Source organism: Gigantopelta aegis, chromosome 9 (assembly GCF_016097555.1).
Source record: "Gigantopelta aegis isolate Gae_Host chromosome 9, Gae_host_genome, whole genome shotgun sequence".
Taxonomy (NCBI): domain Eukaryota; kingdom Metazoa; phylum Mollusca; class Gastropoda; order Neomphalida; family Peltospiridae; genus Gigantopelta; species Gigantopelta aegis.
In genome coordinates, this window is record NC_054707.1 from 66873520 (window position 1) to 66889963 (window position 16444).

The 16444-nt window shown below is 34.7% G+C and overlaps 1 protein-coding gene across 2 annotated transcripts in view; it reads left to right on the forward strand.

The window, feature by feature from the left end:
- Positions 1-71: 71 nt before the first annotated feature.
- Positions 72-16444, forward strand: part of LOC121381196 (peroxisomal bifunctional enzyme-like) — a 22750-nt gene continuing 6377 nt past the window's right edge. Inside the window, exons 1-16 of one of the 2 annotated variants that reach the window (XM_041510387.1) lie at positions 72-452; positions 1409-1548; positions 2312-2450; positions 3491-3647; positions 3860-3989; positions 4343-4392; positions 4730-4798; positions 5106-5252; positions 7236-7388; positions 7910-8053; positions 8944-9063; positions 9579-9731; positions 10228-10296; positions 11917-12019; positions 12283-12429; positions 15987-16111. In XM_041510387.1, coding sequence (XP_041366321.1) covers positions 382-452; positions 1409-1548; positions 2312-2450; positions 3491-3647; positions 3860-3989; positions 4343-4392; positions 4730-4798; positions 5106-5252; positions 7236-7388; positions 7910-8053; positions 8944-9063; positions 9579-9731; positions 10228-10296; positions 11917-12019; positions 12283-12429; positions 15987-16111 — 1917 coding nt within the window. In that variant the 5' untranslated portion in view covers positions 72-381. The remainder of the gene's footprint in view (positions 453-1408; positions 1549-2311; positions 2451-3490; positions 3648-3859; positions 3990-4342; positions 4393-4729; positions 4799-5105; positions 5253-7235; positions 7389-7909; positions 8054-8943; positions 9064-9578; positions 9732-10227; positions 10297-11916; positions 12020-12282; positions 12430-15986; positions 16112-16444) is intronic. The other variant, XM_041510388.1, reaches the window with a different exon arrangement.

The following is a 16444-nucleotide window of genomic DNA, read 5'->3' on the forward strand; positions in this document are numbered from 1 at the left end:
CGAATAAATAGTCTATGAGTTGGTTAGTAAATGCGTTTCCCTCACTAGGAATGTGCGCACCCATAAACAGGACTCTTGGCCTAACACGACCTGGATTCGAAAGGCAAAATGAAGTTATTTAAAGCTATTCATAATAGCCCAATTCCAGTCAATTAGTTAACACTAACTTTAAATAGAAGCAGCAAATTTGGAGAAAATATCATTCGATTTAAATTTAAACCAAACTTGTGTTCGAAACCAACTAACCTAGCTCCGTTAAGTGCATCTATGAGTATGATATCAAAATCAAAGTTCAGTTCGTGGGTTTCTTATCTTTGACATTTGAAAAAGATCCAGACCTGTAATAGCCTACACACCCAATGAATAGCTAATGAAAAGACAATGACTCTGTACCGACTGCTGGGTCCTGTCGCCTTAATTGAAATAAATAATCCGCCTGTAAACGCACTCAGGTAAGGTTACTCATGTAACTGCTATTTTATTAATTTAATATTGTACACCGGTACTTATTATTATGTAGGCTATGGACTATGGTATGATGTCTAATATTAGTGTGTGTTGTATATTTAAAGAGTTCCAGATTCAAACACTAACCCTAACCCTAATTCATAAAAATAAACTTTGATACATGGTATTGAGGTTTATTTTAATTAACAAATCCTAACCATAACCCTAAGTATGACCATAACCCTAATTTAGTTCAGTGAACTAACCATAAATCCTGAATCTAATTCTAATCCTAAACTTAACCCTAACCCTAATCCTGATATGTATTGTATAGAACTGGGCAAAAATTTCACAAACTTATATTAAATTGCCTTGTATATTTGTGGATTCAATAGAAATAAAAAATTCTCACAAGGTTTGCAAGATTTCAAGCTGTCAAAATAAGCAGAAAGTCATTTCAGTTCAATTTTAAGAAACAAAACATTTAAATTAAACATTGACGTTTTAATCTAATGTTTTACAGGACAGCATGCTTAAACCTTAGTTGGAGCTAGATAGCACTAAAATAAAAGTTTTATTTTATAAAACAATAATTAAAAACAAATGATATATATAAAAAGAAACTATGCTATTTAAGAGGTACCAGTAGTTGAATTAAAAATGTTGAAAACTACTTGTTGAGTGGTTGAGGGTAAGGTCTGTGTCAGGTTTTTTCTTCAGAATATTGAAAATAAAAACATTTGATCCCATTGTGATTACCGGTAGTGTATCTCACAATAAAACAGAATCCAAGAAATATTTCTACTTAGCCATTGCTGTTTATACTCATGCTGCACTGTCAAAACTGTTGATGTCTCAATGTATTCATATACAAATTATTATTACTGTCATTCAATGTGATTTAAAATGTTGATAATTGTTAAAATTGAATTTTTTAAATTTTTATTTTGATTTTTTTAAGTTCATCTGTACGACAGGGATTGGAAAATGGCATCAAGAAGTCTGCTAGAGATGCGAGGGTCAAGGCCATTGTTATTTCTGGAAAGGACCAGACTTTCATTGCTGGTGCTGATATCAAAGAATTTGGAAAATTCAGGCAAAGTATGCAAATTGATAGATAATCAGGAATATATTTCTGTCCTTTGGTGTGGTAGTAGGCCTACATTCTGTTATGATATCCCATATCACATCCCATAAATGGGCCACTGTGCAAAATGAAACAAACCACTGTGGTCCTTAATTTATCAGATTTTATAATGTTTTTCTAAAAATTATTTTCTGTTTAAAGGTGCTGACCTTTGTTATTAGATAGTGTGAGATAAAAATAATGTCTGCTATTACAGTTTTTTTACTGTTAAATTCAGTCTATTCATTGAAAATGCACCACTCAGTTATCAGTTACTGATATCGTATATGTGAGGTTACTATAAAAGTTAAAACACACAATAACTGTAAACCCATGTATACAATTTATTGCCTACCAGAATACATCCAGTTACACAAAATCAGTATATTTTCTACTGTCCTGATGTTGTTAGTAGCTGCATATATACATCTACGGTATTTTTTGAGAAAAAGAAAAGGTTTATACTGCAGTAACTAGGGCCTGTGAATTTAGTGCTTCATTGTAATGCTGTTAAACAAATATATTAAAATGTTTACATTAAGATTATTATTATTCTAATTTCTTTTTTACCCTTATAATAGCTATTTTTAAAAAAACACCTGTTTTTCGACAGCTGTCCAGAACCAATAAAACTGTGTTGTTAGAAATGGGTACCAATGCTTAATGAGGTCAGGAAAGGGAAAGGTTTATTAATGAGGCTAGGTATGTATGTTTATTACAGCATTAGTTATAATTTAGGTCCATCTCTCACTGAGGTTGGTCGAGTTATTGAAGCGAGTCAGAAACCCGTAGTAGCTGCTATAGCTGGCGTAGCACTCGGAGGTGGACTGGAGATAGCGTTATTCTGTCACTACAGGCTAGCAGTGAAGTCTGCCAAGTAAGATGTACCACAGTGCTAGTAATTTAATACACGTATCAGGCTTTCTGCCAGAAAATAATTTGAAGGTACCTAATAAAAACAAAACAGATCATAAGTGCCCCTATTAAGTGGTTATGGGTTTAAAATCTTTTGAATTTGGTCACTGCATTTCATGTACTTTGACAAATTTAAACAGCAGTTCTCTTACTGTAATTCATCTAAAAAGGATTGTAGGGGATGTAATTGTACCCATCATACACTGGCAGAAACCCTACAAATCCGATAGTATAAAAGATATCTTGTTGCTTTTCCATAGAAGTAGCTCATTTGGTGACAATGGAAATCCTTTTCTCATAGTTTAAACTGCATCAAGGTGGCATTAAATAAATGCCCCTTTCCTTTCACACTGCTGTCTCTTAATTATATAATAAAAATTAAAACGGGAGTATTCTAGTTTGGTGAATATTCCTAATCCTTTACCTTTTGTATCTAACTCAACTGCTGTGTTATAGTTTGTTACACATGTACCGTAGGTTATCCAGTATTCACAATTGGTCTAATGGTCTATGGACACATGATGTTCTGATCTAAACAAATATTTAAAAAATATATATAAATTATGTTTACGGTATCTTTAAAATGATCAAGTGTGCTATAGGCCAGTTGGTTTTAAATTTGTGCTGAAAGTTAATACGTTTTTTTGTGTGAGAGTGTGTGCATTAGGGGTTAGCTGAGAATTTTTGATGAAATTCAGTCTTAAGTAGAAATTTTATATGACAATGGCAAGTTTTCCCTCTGATTTTGTGGATTATATGTTAGACACCTGATAGCTATAGTTTATAATTTTAAATATGAAAATCTTGTCAATATTTCCATATTTCCATAATTCCCTATTTCATCATTACCTGAAAATTGTTTCTGTTTGATGGAAACCCGACAGTAACCCTACTTTTCAAGATTTTGCAAAGATTTCCCACCCTTTTGACCATTATCAGTTTTATCCCTAAAATATGCTTGGATGTTGTTAATCAAACATTTGCATCTGTTGTGTTTTTAAGAGTTGGATTTCCTGAAGTTCAGCTTGGTATTCTACCTGGAGGGGAGGGAACCCAGAGACTGCCTCGACTTACTGGGCTGCCTGTTGCTATGGAGATGATCATGACCGGTCGCCATGTCCCTGCAACTGAGGCATTCAGATATGGAATACTTGATAAGGTAAAAGAATTGATCTTTTCACAAGTATGCCAGAATATATCTATGTGTATAAAAGAGATAGTCCCGAGTTTGCTGTCATTGTTAAAATGTTTCTGACTAGCAGAGCCTTTTTAATGAGTTTAAAATTACATATTAATTATATTTTCTTGTTTAGAGCATCAGTGTTTTATATTAATATGTTTTTCAGTGGTAACTCCATATTGATTTTACAGCTTATTGATAAAAATATTGTTGAAGAATCTATGAAGTTTGCCCTGTCTGTTATCAACTCTCCACATGAAACAAGAAGACTTAGAAATATGCCAGTGAAGGGCATAGAAAATGTACCTGCCATTGTTAATGGTACTGTTAACTTTTCAGTTTGTCTAATTCTATCAACAGTGAATCACATTTTATTTTCTAAACTTTCACATTTATAAGTACATGTACCGGATATGTAAAAATTAAGGTAAAAATTAAAAGTAAAATTCCCGTTTTTCATTCAGTAAATATTTTGGGAAAGAATATCAGTTCTAAATTAAATATTTTAAATTGTTCATTAAAATATAATGAATTTGCCATGACACTAAAAAGCACAATTTTCAGTATTTGTAATTTCTGTGTTTATATAAGCATTGATATAAAATACCTAATGTATATATTACCTATCCAAAGTTAATTAAACATGTTTGTCGGACATTGTTTCTTTTCATCAGATGCTCTTGCCTTGGCTAGAAGAAGATATAAGGGTTTTATAGCTCCAGTTGTGAGTAGCTCCATCCATCCATCCTTCCTCACTTCATCCATCCTTCATTATTACATTCATTCCTTCTCCATCCATCCGTCCGTCTGTCCGTCCGTCCGTCCATCCATCCATCCATCCGACACCATATAACTGTAAATAAAATGTGTTGAGTGTGTCGTTAAATAAAACATTTCCTGCCATCCATCCATCCATCCATCCATCCATCCATCCATCCATCCATCCATCCATCTACCCACCCATTCATCCATTCTATCATACAATTAAAGCATTAGTGGTGCTTAACTTGTTAAATGCAGAATAGCATTACAATTTATTTTTGTGATACATGCAATTACAGTTCAAGCATGCTGTCCTGGGCACATACCTCAAAACTATCTTAGCTGTCTCTACAGGACAGGGGTCAAAGGTTAGTTATTAATGGTTAGTAAGAGAGAAGTCAATGCATTCTTCTGTCTGTCTGTCATTCTGTTCCGTATATAGATTTAGCTGAAATTTTGTGTTTTGCCTAATCAAGTTTTAACTTTCAAAATAATTTATTCAAGGGCAATAACTGTCAAAATATGGAATTTATCCATGTTTGACAGAGTTATGGCCCTTGAGGTTGGGAGATTTGTGGGGCATGATAGTGAACGTGTATTCCTTGGCAGAATGCTTCTTGTGTTTTGTACGGCTACATATATTCACATGTTTTAGACTGTTTTCTTTACATTTAGACATGCATCAAAGCAGTTCGGGCATCAGTGGAGCTTCCCTTTGAGAAAGGTTGTGAGCGGGAGAAAGAGTTGTTTCAAGAACTGATCACTTCAGGTCAGGCCAAAGCTATGATGTACGCCTTCTTTGCAGAACGGGCAGCTTCCAAGGTAGTTCCCCTTTGTGCTGTAGAACTGTAATAAAAAGCTGAAACTTGTATTTTCATGAATTATATGTAATACGGAAAAATATGGTTGGGTTTTGTTTGAATTAAAAAAGTAAAGTTTGTTTTATTTAACGACGCCGCTAGAGCACATTGATTTTTTATCTTATCATCGGCTATTGGACGTCAAACATATGGTCATTCTGACACTGTTTTTAGAGGAAACCCGCTGTCGCCACATAGGCTACTCTTTTTTACGACAGGCAGCAAGGGATCTTTTATTTGCGCTTCCCACAGGCAGGATAGCACAAACCATGGCCTTTGTTGAACCAGTTATGGATCACTGGTCGGTGCAAGTGGTTTACACCTACCCATTGAGCCTTGCGGAGCACTCACTCAGGGTTTGGAGTCGGTATCTCGATTAAAAATCCCATGCCTCGACTGAGATCCGAACCCAGTACCTACCAGCCTGTAGACCGATGGCCTGCCACGACGCCACCGAGGCCGGTTGTTTGAATTAGGACTTTAGTAATCAACATGAGATAAACCAGAATGGTTATTTAGAAATGCAAGAAAAAATATCTTAACTTAACATCTAGAAAATCAGCGATAAGTAATTACATAATCTGGCAAATAGTTTACTGACCTGCTGGTTACTTGGTGAGAAAAAGAACAAGAAAATATGCAATCATAGTTTGCTTTGTTTGTACAAAGTTTTATAATATTTTCCAGTACAAAGTCCATTCAGCCTGGTTTTTCAAACAGATTGTACATATAAATGACAGGAAATATTACTGTATTCTGATGGTGCAGATTATTACCTGACTACTTATACTGGGTTAAATCAATCTCTTATGGACATACATGGTCATGGTCATAAGATTTAATGTACACATTGAGAACAAGCTGTAGTAGCGCACGCCTGTCATGGGTGCAGGTGTTGGCTCTCACCAGCTCCTTCGTCCAGGACATGAAAGGGAAGAGGGGAGGAGGGATTGCTGGCAAGTGCAAGTGAGGACAGGCTGCCCGACCAGGGTTGGAAGTGGGTGAGGGTGATTTTTGGTGATATTGAATTTGCAAATATCCTGTGGGATTATAGTCAAATAGAAACTATTGCCTAATTTATTGGAGATAATTTGGATGTCTAATTTGGAGTGGTTCTCCAAAAAAGAAATGAGAGCTTGTTTTTGTTTTCATTTAGTTGGTTGAATGCTAGCTTATTGCTGGGAATTTGCCTTTATGAAGGCTGTGGTAGTTTGATTCCTATAGGTATCCCCTTTTAGTCCTTTGGAGGACTTGGCCATTGAGGGACCGTGTGGACATCCATTTTGTTAATAGTTTGAGTGTGCCCATGTAGCGAGTTTGTTAATTGTTATGAGTGAGGTAGGGTTTTACATGCACATTCAGAACAAGCTGTTGTAGCGCATGATAGGAAAGGTGGGGGGAGGGGAGAGGAGGGACCGCCTGCACTGGCAGGTGCAAGGGAGCACCAGCAGCCCGATCAAATCGGTAGCAGGCGGGTGGGGGTGGTGGTGGTGCTATGGAATTTGAATGGAGCAGTTAAATGCCAAAGAGAAAAGGGTGCGCAATTTTGATTGAGGGAATTTGGCGCAATTTTGAACGGTCGGTCGAAAGGTAAATGGCCGAGCTAATATAGGTTTTGATATTAGTGAATCGTGAGTAGCTCGTTAATTTTAGACCTTTACGATGCTGTGGTGTCTCCCTAGGTTGCCCATAGGGCCCTTATAAAGGGCCTGACCGCTTCTGGTCGAGGCATCACCAAGTACCAAGTTATTACCAGCAGCAAGTATTGGGGGTTTGGGTGGGGAAGGCCGATATTCTTTTGTTCAGCTTCCCCCGGGTGCATTGCAATTGTGTACTCGGAACGGTATTCTTTTGTCCGGTTCGTTATTAGAGTACATGCTGGGCCATTAAATGGGGGCGGGTGCATTGTTATCAGTTAATGGTTATTTTTTAATTCCTTTTACAGTGGCAGTTACCATCTGGTGAGAATTCAACCAATACCAATCCACTTCCTGTGAAAACAACAGCTGTGATTGGTGCAGGGACTATGGGAAGTGGGATTGCTGTGTCACTTCTGACTTCTGGTTTTCCTGTCATTTTGTTAGAGCAAAATAAGCAGGTATTTAATTGATTTCAAAAATCACCCAAAATCAAAGATGTGATTTTATTTATTTAACTTGGTTACTGTCAAACTGCAGGGTAACTGTTCATTGTAAGATGTACACAGAATGTAAACAGCTCTGAAAATATCAGTCCATGTTATTTTTGTTTATTCTAATGTTTTTTTTTTAAAGTAGTTATAAGTCTAAAAACTATTGATTCACCATTACCTGTGTTTTAATGGAATTACATGAATGGAGGAAATTAGTATTTTAAGGCCTTAATATTAGTGCTTTAACTTTTTGTACTGAGTTCATTTTATTTTGCTTTTGTAATCTTTAGCATAGTTTTCTTGATGTTTATTGCTGTCTGATGTGATATTTGAATACTAATAAGTGTTTGCTTTTCATTTAGCATAAACCATGAGATCAACTTTAGAATATATGTTTCAGTGCAATTCTGTTAACTAGCCTTGCATTAGCATGACAGGGGTTTCATTAACTCTCTGAGACTTAAGTGTACCTGCTATTTCTCTCACAGCAACTTGACAAAGGTGTGCAGACGATCCATGCCATACTTGAGAGGAGCATGAGATCCAAGAGGCTGACACCTGATGGAATGAAGAAGTGTTTGTCTCTTCTTACTCCTGCTGATGACATCGACTGTCTCAAACACGTAGATCTGGTGAGTTGCAATATTAATTCACCACCTTCATGTTCTATTTCATGCTGGGGTGTTGTTTAACATTCATTCATTCATTCATTCATTCATTCATTCATTCATTCATTCATTCATTCATTCATTCATTCATTCATTCATTCATTCATACATTCATTCATTCATTCATCCATTCATTCATCCATTCATCCATGCATTCATCCACCCATTCATTCATTCATCCATTCATTCATTCATTCATTCATTCATTCATTCATTCATTCATTCATTCATTCATTGTTTTATTTCATAGATATAAATTTCTTGTTTGAAATGTAGATTTGGTCAGTTGGAAAAATCAATCTTTGTGTTCTGTTTCCTACAAGTAAATTTGGTGAGTTGCAATTTTAATTTACCATCTAATGTTGAGTTTTAGTCTTCTGTTTTCTAGATTTTTATTAATTTCATTTCAACTTATTTTTGTGCTTATATACAAATAAGGTTCAAGCATGCTGTCCAGGACAGTGAGTTAGATGTTAGTGGTTAGTGAGAGAAAAGAGGGTGTAATGGTCTTACATCTACCCACTGAGTTGTTAAAACTTGCTCTTGGTGGGAGCTGGTACCAGGCTGTGAACCCAGTACCTACCAGCCTTATGTCTGATGGCTTACCCACGACACCACCGAGGTTGTTTTTTCTAGATGTAAATTTCCAATTTTTAGACATGTAGATCTGGTAAATTGCAATATCAATTTCACATCTGATGTTCGATTTTAGTGCTCTATTTCCCAGATGTAAATCAACAATTTAATATGTAGACAAAGTGAGTTGCAATATTATTTCATCACTACTTTTGTTTTGTATTTATATTAATTAAATGCGAGTATTTCAGGGTTAATAAAACCATTGTATGTTTCAGGTCATTGAAGCAGTATTTGAAAACCTGGATTTGAAGAAGGAAATCTTTGCCAAACTGGACACAATTTGCAAGAAGGATGCTGTTTTGTGCACCAACACATCCACTCTTGACATAGACAAGGTGATGTGGTTTGTTTCAGCAGCTTCCTCTCATACAAGTGATATACTGAAAGGCAGTCTCACACAGCAGTTGACGTACTAAAGACAGAATGCTATGGATTGCATGATTTCAAATATACGATTTGTGTATTCTCTAATGCTTGCTGCCATTAACTGTTTAACATTAGCTAATAATGAATGAAGTTATGTTTTCTGATTTATGACTATGTAGTTAAAATTCAGTTATATATTGTAATATCAATAACAATAAATTATAACGACTATGTGAAGGACATTTGTTCAGGGTCACGATTCGCTATGCAAGTTTGAGAGATCACTGCACAATTTAAAATGTTGAATAGTGGTTGTTAATCAATTAAAAAAAAATTGATAGTAGTTGCTAATCAATTTTTAATCAGATACCCTTTAAAACCAGACATTTTACTTGGTATTATGGGGGTCCAGTTTAGAAGGGTTTCACTGTATAGTTTCAGGCAAATAAACATTTTGTTGGGTCATTCCTGTTTTCGTTCTTAGATTGCTTCTGCTACCACCAGACCTGACAAAGTTGTTGGAAGTCATTTTTTCGCACCAGCGTTCATTATGCGTCTTCTGGAGAATGTTTATGGATCAAAGACATCAGGAACTACTGTTTCCACAGTGATGCAGTTGGGGAAGAAAATGGGAAAAGTAATACTAATAATTTATTTTACCAGGTTCTTACCTAGAATGTAGTTGTTGAAAACCTCATGAACGTCAAATCCCTAAAAAAAACACCTCCTATGATTAGCAGATGGACAGAATGAATTTATGTTTTTTTGATTGGCTTGGTATTTCTGAGGAAGAAACCCAGATAAATACTGTATTTCAGGCTGCAAATTTAGCACGATAGCAAGCTTCAGCGAATCCTACATTAAATCATGTTTATGATTCTGGCGGAATCCTAAAACAAAATTAATCAAATTCAATGCCTGCATTTGAGTCTGATCAGTAATTAATGTGTTTGGTTTCTTACAATTTCTTTACGAAATCAGTAATTCAGTGTGTTAGTTACATGTCATATCTTTATTGAAGAGATTAGTCATTCTGTATGTATAGAGTTATGTGTCAGTGGTTTCTTGGGGAGGCCAGTAAATGAATGTGTATAAGGTTATATATCACTGATTTGTGTCACTGACTTTTATAGGTACCGGTGTTGGTGGGAACCTGTCATGGTTTTGTAGCAAACAGAACATTAATGAAGTACTCTGCAGAGGTAATCATTATTGTAAATCAAGACCAGGCTTTTTTTAATTCTGGTTTCTTGTTTCTTTGTTTTTTTGTTTTGTTTTTTTTGGTTTGGATGAGGGGTGGGCATTCGTTTCGTTCTTTTTTTTTCTCTGTCTTGACTCGACAAAGTGAAAATGTGAAATACTGGTATTGCTTTTCTGACGGCAGTCTTTACATTTATCTCTATTCAGGGCCGGGACGTAGCCCAGTGGTAAAGCACTTGCTTGTTGTCTGATCGGTCTGAGATCGATCCCCATCGGTGAGCCAATTGGGCTATTTCATGTTCGAGCCAGTGCACCACTACTGGTATATTAAAGGCTGTGGTATGTGTTATCCTGTCTTTGGGATGGTGCATATAAAAGATCCCTTGCTACTAATGGGAAAATGTAGCGGCCTTCCTCTCTGAGATATTAGCACCATTCATCAAAGTCCATTGAAAGTTAATTTATTGTTGCAATTATGAAAGTTCATATCAGTAATGTTTTTATTTTTTTTATTTTAAATGTAAATTTTGTTTTTAAAGAATTGCATTAATAATAAATTTTACATAAATTATAATTGCATTTGACACAACTATGAGTAACGCCAAAAGGTAGGTGACAAATTGAATTGTTCAGCATTTTTGTTTCTTCAGTTTTCAGTTCAACAGCAGGGCTAGCTCTGGCACTCTCCAGATTCGCTAATTGTGAATTTCAAAACCAATTGGCAAAGTTTATTTTGATTTGGCGAAATAATTTTATGAAATAATTGATATTTTGTTCTGCAATTTTGAAGTTTAATAGATAATTTAGCGAAATTGTCTGCTGACCCAGAGCTAGCCGTGATTATAGGATATTGCAACTGTACAAATGTCTGATGCCGTCATATTGTTACCATACAGTCATCTCTTGTAATGTTACCATATTGTTACCGTACAGTCATCTCTTGTAATGTTACCATATTGTTACCATACAGTCATCTCTTGTAATGTTACCATATTGTTACCATACAGCCATCTCTTGTAATGTTACCATATTGTTACCGTACAGCCATCTCTTGTAATGTTACCATATTGTTACCGTACAGTCATCTCTTGTAATGTTACCATATTGTTACCGTACAGTCATCTCTTGTAATGTTACCATATTGTTACCGTACAGTCATCTCTTGTAATGTTACCATATTGTTACCGTACAGTCATCTCTTGTAATGTTACCATATTGTTACCGTACAGTCATCTCTTGTAATGTTACCATATTGTTACCATACAGCCATCTCTTGTAATGTTACCATATTGTTACCATACAGTCATCTCTTGTAATGTTACCATATTGTTACCATACAGCCATCTCTTGTAATGTTAAAGAACATTGTAAGACTTTGTACTTCTTTAACTTTCCGTTTTATCTGGAGTTATTTTGTAACAATATTGTTTAATTTGATATCAAGGACCAGTCAAATGGAAGCCATTTGTAGTAGAACTGGTGGAGTTGGGGGTGGGGGTGTGTGCTATGTAATCAAAGTGGCTTGTCATTTTGAAGCTGATTTACATTTGAAATGGGTGGTATTCATTTTCTGTTTCTTTTTAAGACTGTATTGTCATGTTTAAATTTGTGTTCACTTTAAGACCAGGTTCTTGCTGGAAGAAGGTGCTCTCCCACATGAGGTGGACCAAGCAATGGAAGATTTTGGGATGGCCATGGGACGTTTCAGAACGAGTGACCTTTCAGGTCTGTACATGTAATAACTACTAGTCACATGCCTTGATGATTGAATATAAAGACAAACAAAACCAATCAACTGGATAACAATATGTTATTACTACTGTGTGCTAAACACTGAAACAAACAAACTGAACACATATTGAGAACATGAAATTGATTTGACATTTTATTGTTAATCGGTGGTATTTCATCATTCCAAAACTAATACATTTTGTGAGACGAATCATAGTAGTAATCTGTCTTATGTGTTTTACTCTTTTCTACTGCAGGAATAGATGTTGGTTACAGAATTTTCCACGAGCAAGCAAAAGCAGAGGGTTACACTGTAACCATGGAAACTCGGCATGTTGGTGGAGAACGATACTGTTCATTGCCACATAAGTTGTATAACCTACAGAGACTGGGTCAGAAAACAGGTATGTTACCAAATACCTAAAAAGACTGAGTTAAAAAAAAACAGCAAGTCTGGTTTGATACTATTTACCTACAAAGACTGGGTCAGATTATTAGCTAATCTTAGAAGACCGAGGAACAATTTTTTTTCCAACAGCACTGGCCTCAGTGGTGCAGTAGTTAAGCCATCGGACTACAGGCTGGTAGGTACAGGGTTCACAGACCGGTACCGACTCCAACCCAGAGTCAGTTCTTAAGGGCTCAATGGGTAGGTGTAAGGCCACTACACCCTCTTCTCTCTCACTAACCATTAACTAACTAACAACTAACCCACTGTCCTGGACAAACCACCCACATAGCTGAGGTGTTTGCCCAGGACAGAGAGAGACAGAGACAGACAGATAGATAGAAAAAGGGAGAGAGATTTTGTATACACATCTCCCATTGACATGAGAGCACATAAGATTTCCTTTGATATACCAGTAGTGGGATAATGGTTGGAATGGGAAAATACCTGAACCCATCAAGGACAATTTATCCTGTGACCCATTGCACTAAGTGCTTGCACTCTACCACTGAGCGAGATCCAGCCACTAAAGGAAGTTGAGGAACCTGCATTTGATTTAAGGTAGGAGAATGTCCCTCAGTATACAAGGACGGGATGTAGCCCAGTGGTAAATTGCAATTTACCACTATTTCTCGTTCCAGCCAGTGCACCACAACTGGTATACCAAAGACTGTGGTATGTTCTATTCTGTCTGTGCATAAAAAAGATCCCTCACTACTAATGGAAAAATGTAGCGGGTTTCCTCTCTAAGACTATGTCAAAATTGATATCCAATAGCCAATAATGAATAAATAAATGTGCCCTAGTGGTGTTATCACACAAAACAAACATTTTTGGGAGTATACAAACTCTAGTTTCAGCTCCTTATTAGGTAGTGGAAGGCCACTACCAATTTCTGTCTCGCCAGCCATTAGCCTCTATGCTAAACAGTCAAGATAGATGAATTATGTGAGACCCCTGATCAGCTTAATTGAATTTAAGCATGAAAACAGATAAACATGCTGTTATCTTGTAATATTATGTGACTGATATTGAGGTAAAGTTATTATTTTACTGATATTGTATGTGTTTGTTGTGTTTTCATTTTACTGATATTGTAGATAAAGTTTGTGTTAATATTTTACTGATATTGTAGATAAAGTTTGTGTTAATATTTTACTGATATTGTAGGTGTTGATTGTGTTATTATTTTACTGATATTGTAGATAAAGTTTGTGTTAATATTTTACTGATATTGTAGGTGATGGTTGTGTTATTATTTTACTGATATTGTAGGTGATGGTTGTGTTATTACATTACTGATATTGTAGGTGAAGGTTGTGTTATTACATTACTGATATTGTAGGTGTTGGTTGTGTTATTATTTTACTGATATTGTAGGTGTTGGTTGTGTTATTATTTTACTGATATTGTAGGTGTTGGTTGTGTTATTATTTTACTGATGTTGTAGGTAAAGTTTGTGTTATTATTTTACTGATATTGTAGGTAAAGTTTGTGTTAATATTTTACTGATATTGTAGATAAAGTTTGTGTTAATATTTTACTGATATTGTAGATAAAGTTTGTGTTATTATTTTACTGATATTGTAGGTGTTGGTTGTGTTATTATTTTACTGATATTGTAGGTGTTGGTTGTGTTATTATTTTACTGATATTGTAGATAAAGTTTGTGTTATTATTTTACTGATATTGTAGGTGATGGTTGTGTTATTATTTTACTGATATTGTAGGTAAAGGTTGTGTTTTCATTTTACTGATATTGTAGGTGATGGTTGTGTTATTATTTTACTGATATTGTAGGTGATGGTTGTGTTATTATTTTACTGATATTGTAGGTGATGGTTGTGTTATTATTTTACTGATATTGTAGGTAAAGGTTGTGGTTTCATTTTACTGATATTGTAGGTGATGGTTGTGTTTTCATTTTACTGATATTGTAGGTAAAGGTTGTGTTATTACATTACTGATATTGTAGGTAATGGTTGTGTTTTCATTTTACTGATATTGTAGGTAAAGGTTGTGTTATTACATTACTGATATTGTAGGTAACGGTTGTGTTATTATTTTACTGATATTGTAGGTGATGGTTGTTATTATTTTACTGATATTGTAGGTGATGGTTGTGTTATTACTTTACTGATGTTGTAGGTAACGGTTGTGTTATTATTTTACTGATATTGTAGGTGATGGTTGTGTTATTATTTTACTGATATTGTAGGTGATGGTTGTGTTATTACTTTACTGATGTTGTAGGTAACGGTTGTGTTATTATTTTACTGATATTGTAGGTAACGGTTGTGTTATTATTTTACTGATGTTGTAAGTAACGATTGTGTTATTATTTTACTGATATTGTAGGTGATGGTTGTGTTATTATTTTACTGATGTTGTAGGTAACGGTTGTGTTATTATTTTACTGATATTGTAGGTAAAGGTTGTGTTATTATTTTACTGATATTGTAGGTAACGGTTGTGTTATTATTTTACTGATATTGTAGGTGATGGTTGTGTTATTATTTTACTGATGTTGTAGGTAACGGTTGTGTTATTATTTTACTGATATTGTAGATAAAGGTTGTGTTATTATTTTACTGATATTGTAGGTGATGGTTGTGTTATTATTTTACTGATGTTGTAGGTAACGGTTGTGTTATTATTTTACTGATATTGTAGGTAAAGGTTGTGTTATTATTTTACTGATATTGTAGGTAACGGTTGTGTTATTATTTTACTGATATTGTAGGTGATGGTTGTGTTATTATTTTACTGATGTTGTAGGTAACGGTTGTGTTATTATTTTACTGATATTGTAGATAAAGGTTGTGTTATTATTTTACTGATATTGTAGGTAACGGTTGTGTTATTATTTTACTGATATTGTAGGTAACGGTTGTGTTATTATTTTACTGATATTGTAGGTAAAGGTTGTGTTATTACTTTACTGATGTTGTAGGTAACGGTTGTGTTATTATTTTACTGATAGTGTAGGTGATGGTTGTGTTATTATTTTACTGATATTGCAGGTAACGGTTGTGTTATTATTTTACTGATATTGTAGGTAAAGGTTGTGTTATTATTTTACTGATATTGTAGGTGATGGTTGTGTTATTATTTTACTGATATTGTAGGTAAAGTTTGTGTTATTATTTTACTGATATTGTAGGTGATGGTTGTGTTATTATTTTACTGATATTGTAGATAAAGATTGTGTTATTATTTTACTGATGTTGCAGATAAAGATTGTGTTATTATTTTACTGATATTGTAGGTAATGGTTGTGTTAATATTTTACTGATATTGTAGATAAAGATTGTGTTATTATTTTACTGATGTTGCAGATAAAGATTGTGTTATTATTTTACTGATATTGTAGGTAATGGTTGTGTTAATATTTTACTGATATTGTAGATAAAGATTGTGTTATTATTTTACTGATGTTGCAGATAAAGATTGTGTTATTATTTTACTGATATTGTAGGTAACGGTTGTGTTATTATTTTACTGATGTTGCAGGTAAAGGTTGGTACCGATATGACAAGCCAGGAGGTAAGCAGGCAATGGTTGATGAGGAAGTAACACAGCTCATTCTAGACCATTCCACAAAACTCGGCATTGTCCGTAGAAAGATATCCGCACAGGTCAGCATATTCTGTTTCAGTCTGCAGGTTTAAATTATGTTGCTTTGCTCACATGCAATGGGTAATGCAAGTCTGTAGAATGGTGATTTCCATGTAACTGTCAATATTTGGTTCTACTTTGACCCCTGTGTTTACAGACATCATTCTTGTATATGTTAGGAATATTTTGTGATACAATTGCAGAATATTTTGTATAGATTAAGCATTGTTAAACAAAGTAAAAGTGTGGTTAAATTTTGGTTACGGTTTCTGTAATTACCTTCAAGACTTGACTTTTTTAATGGATGACTTTCATATTTGGTATGGCTGTTCACCAAGTGATAATATTTTAAC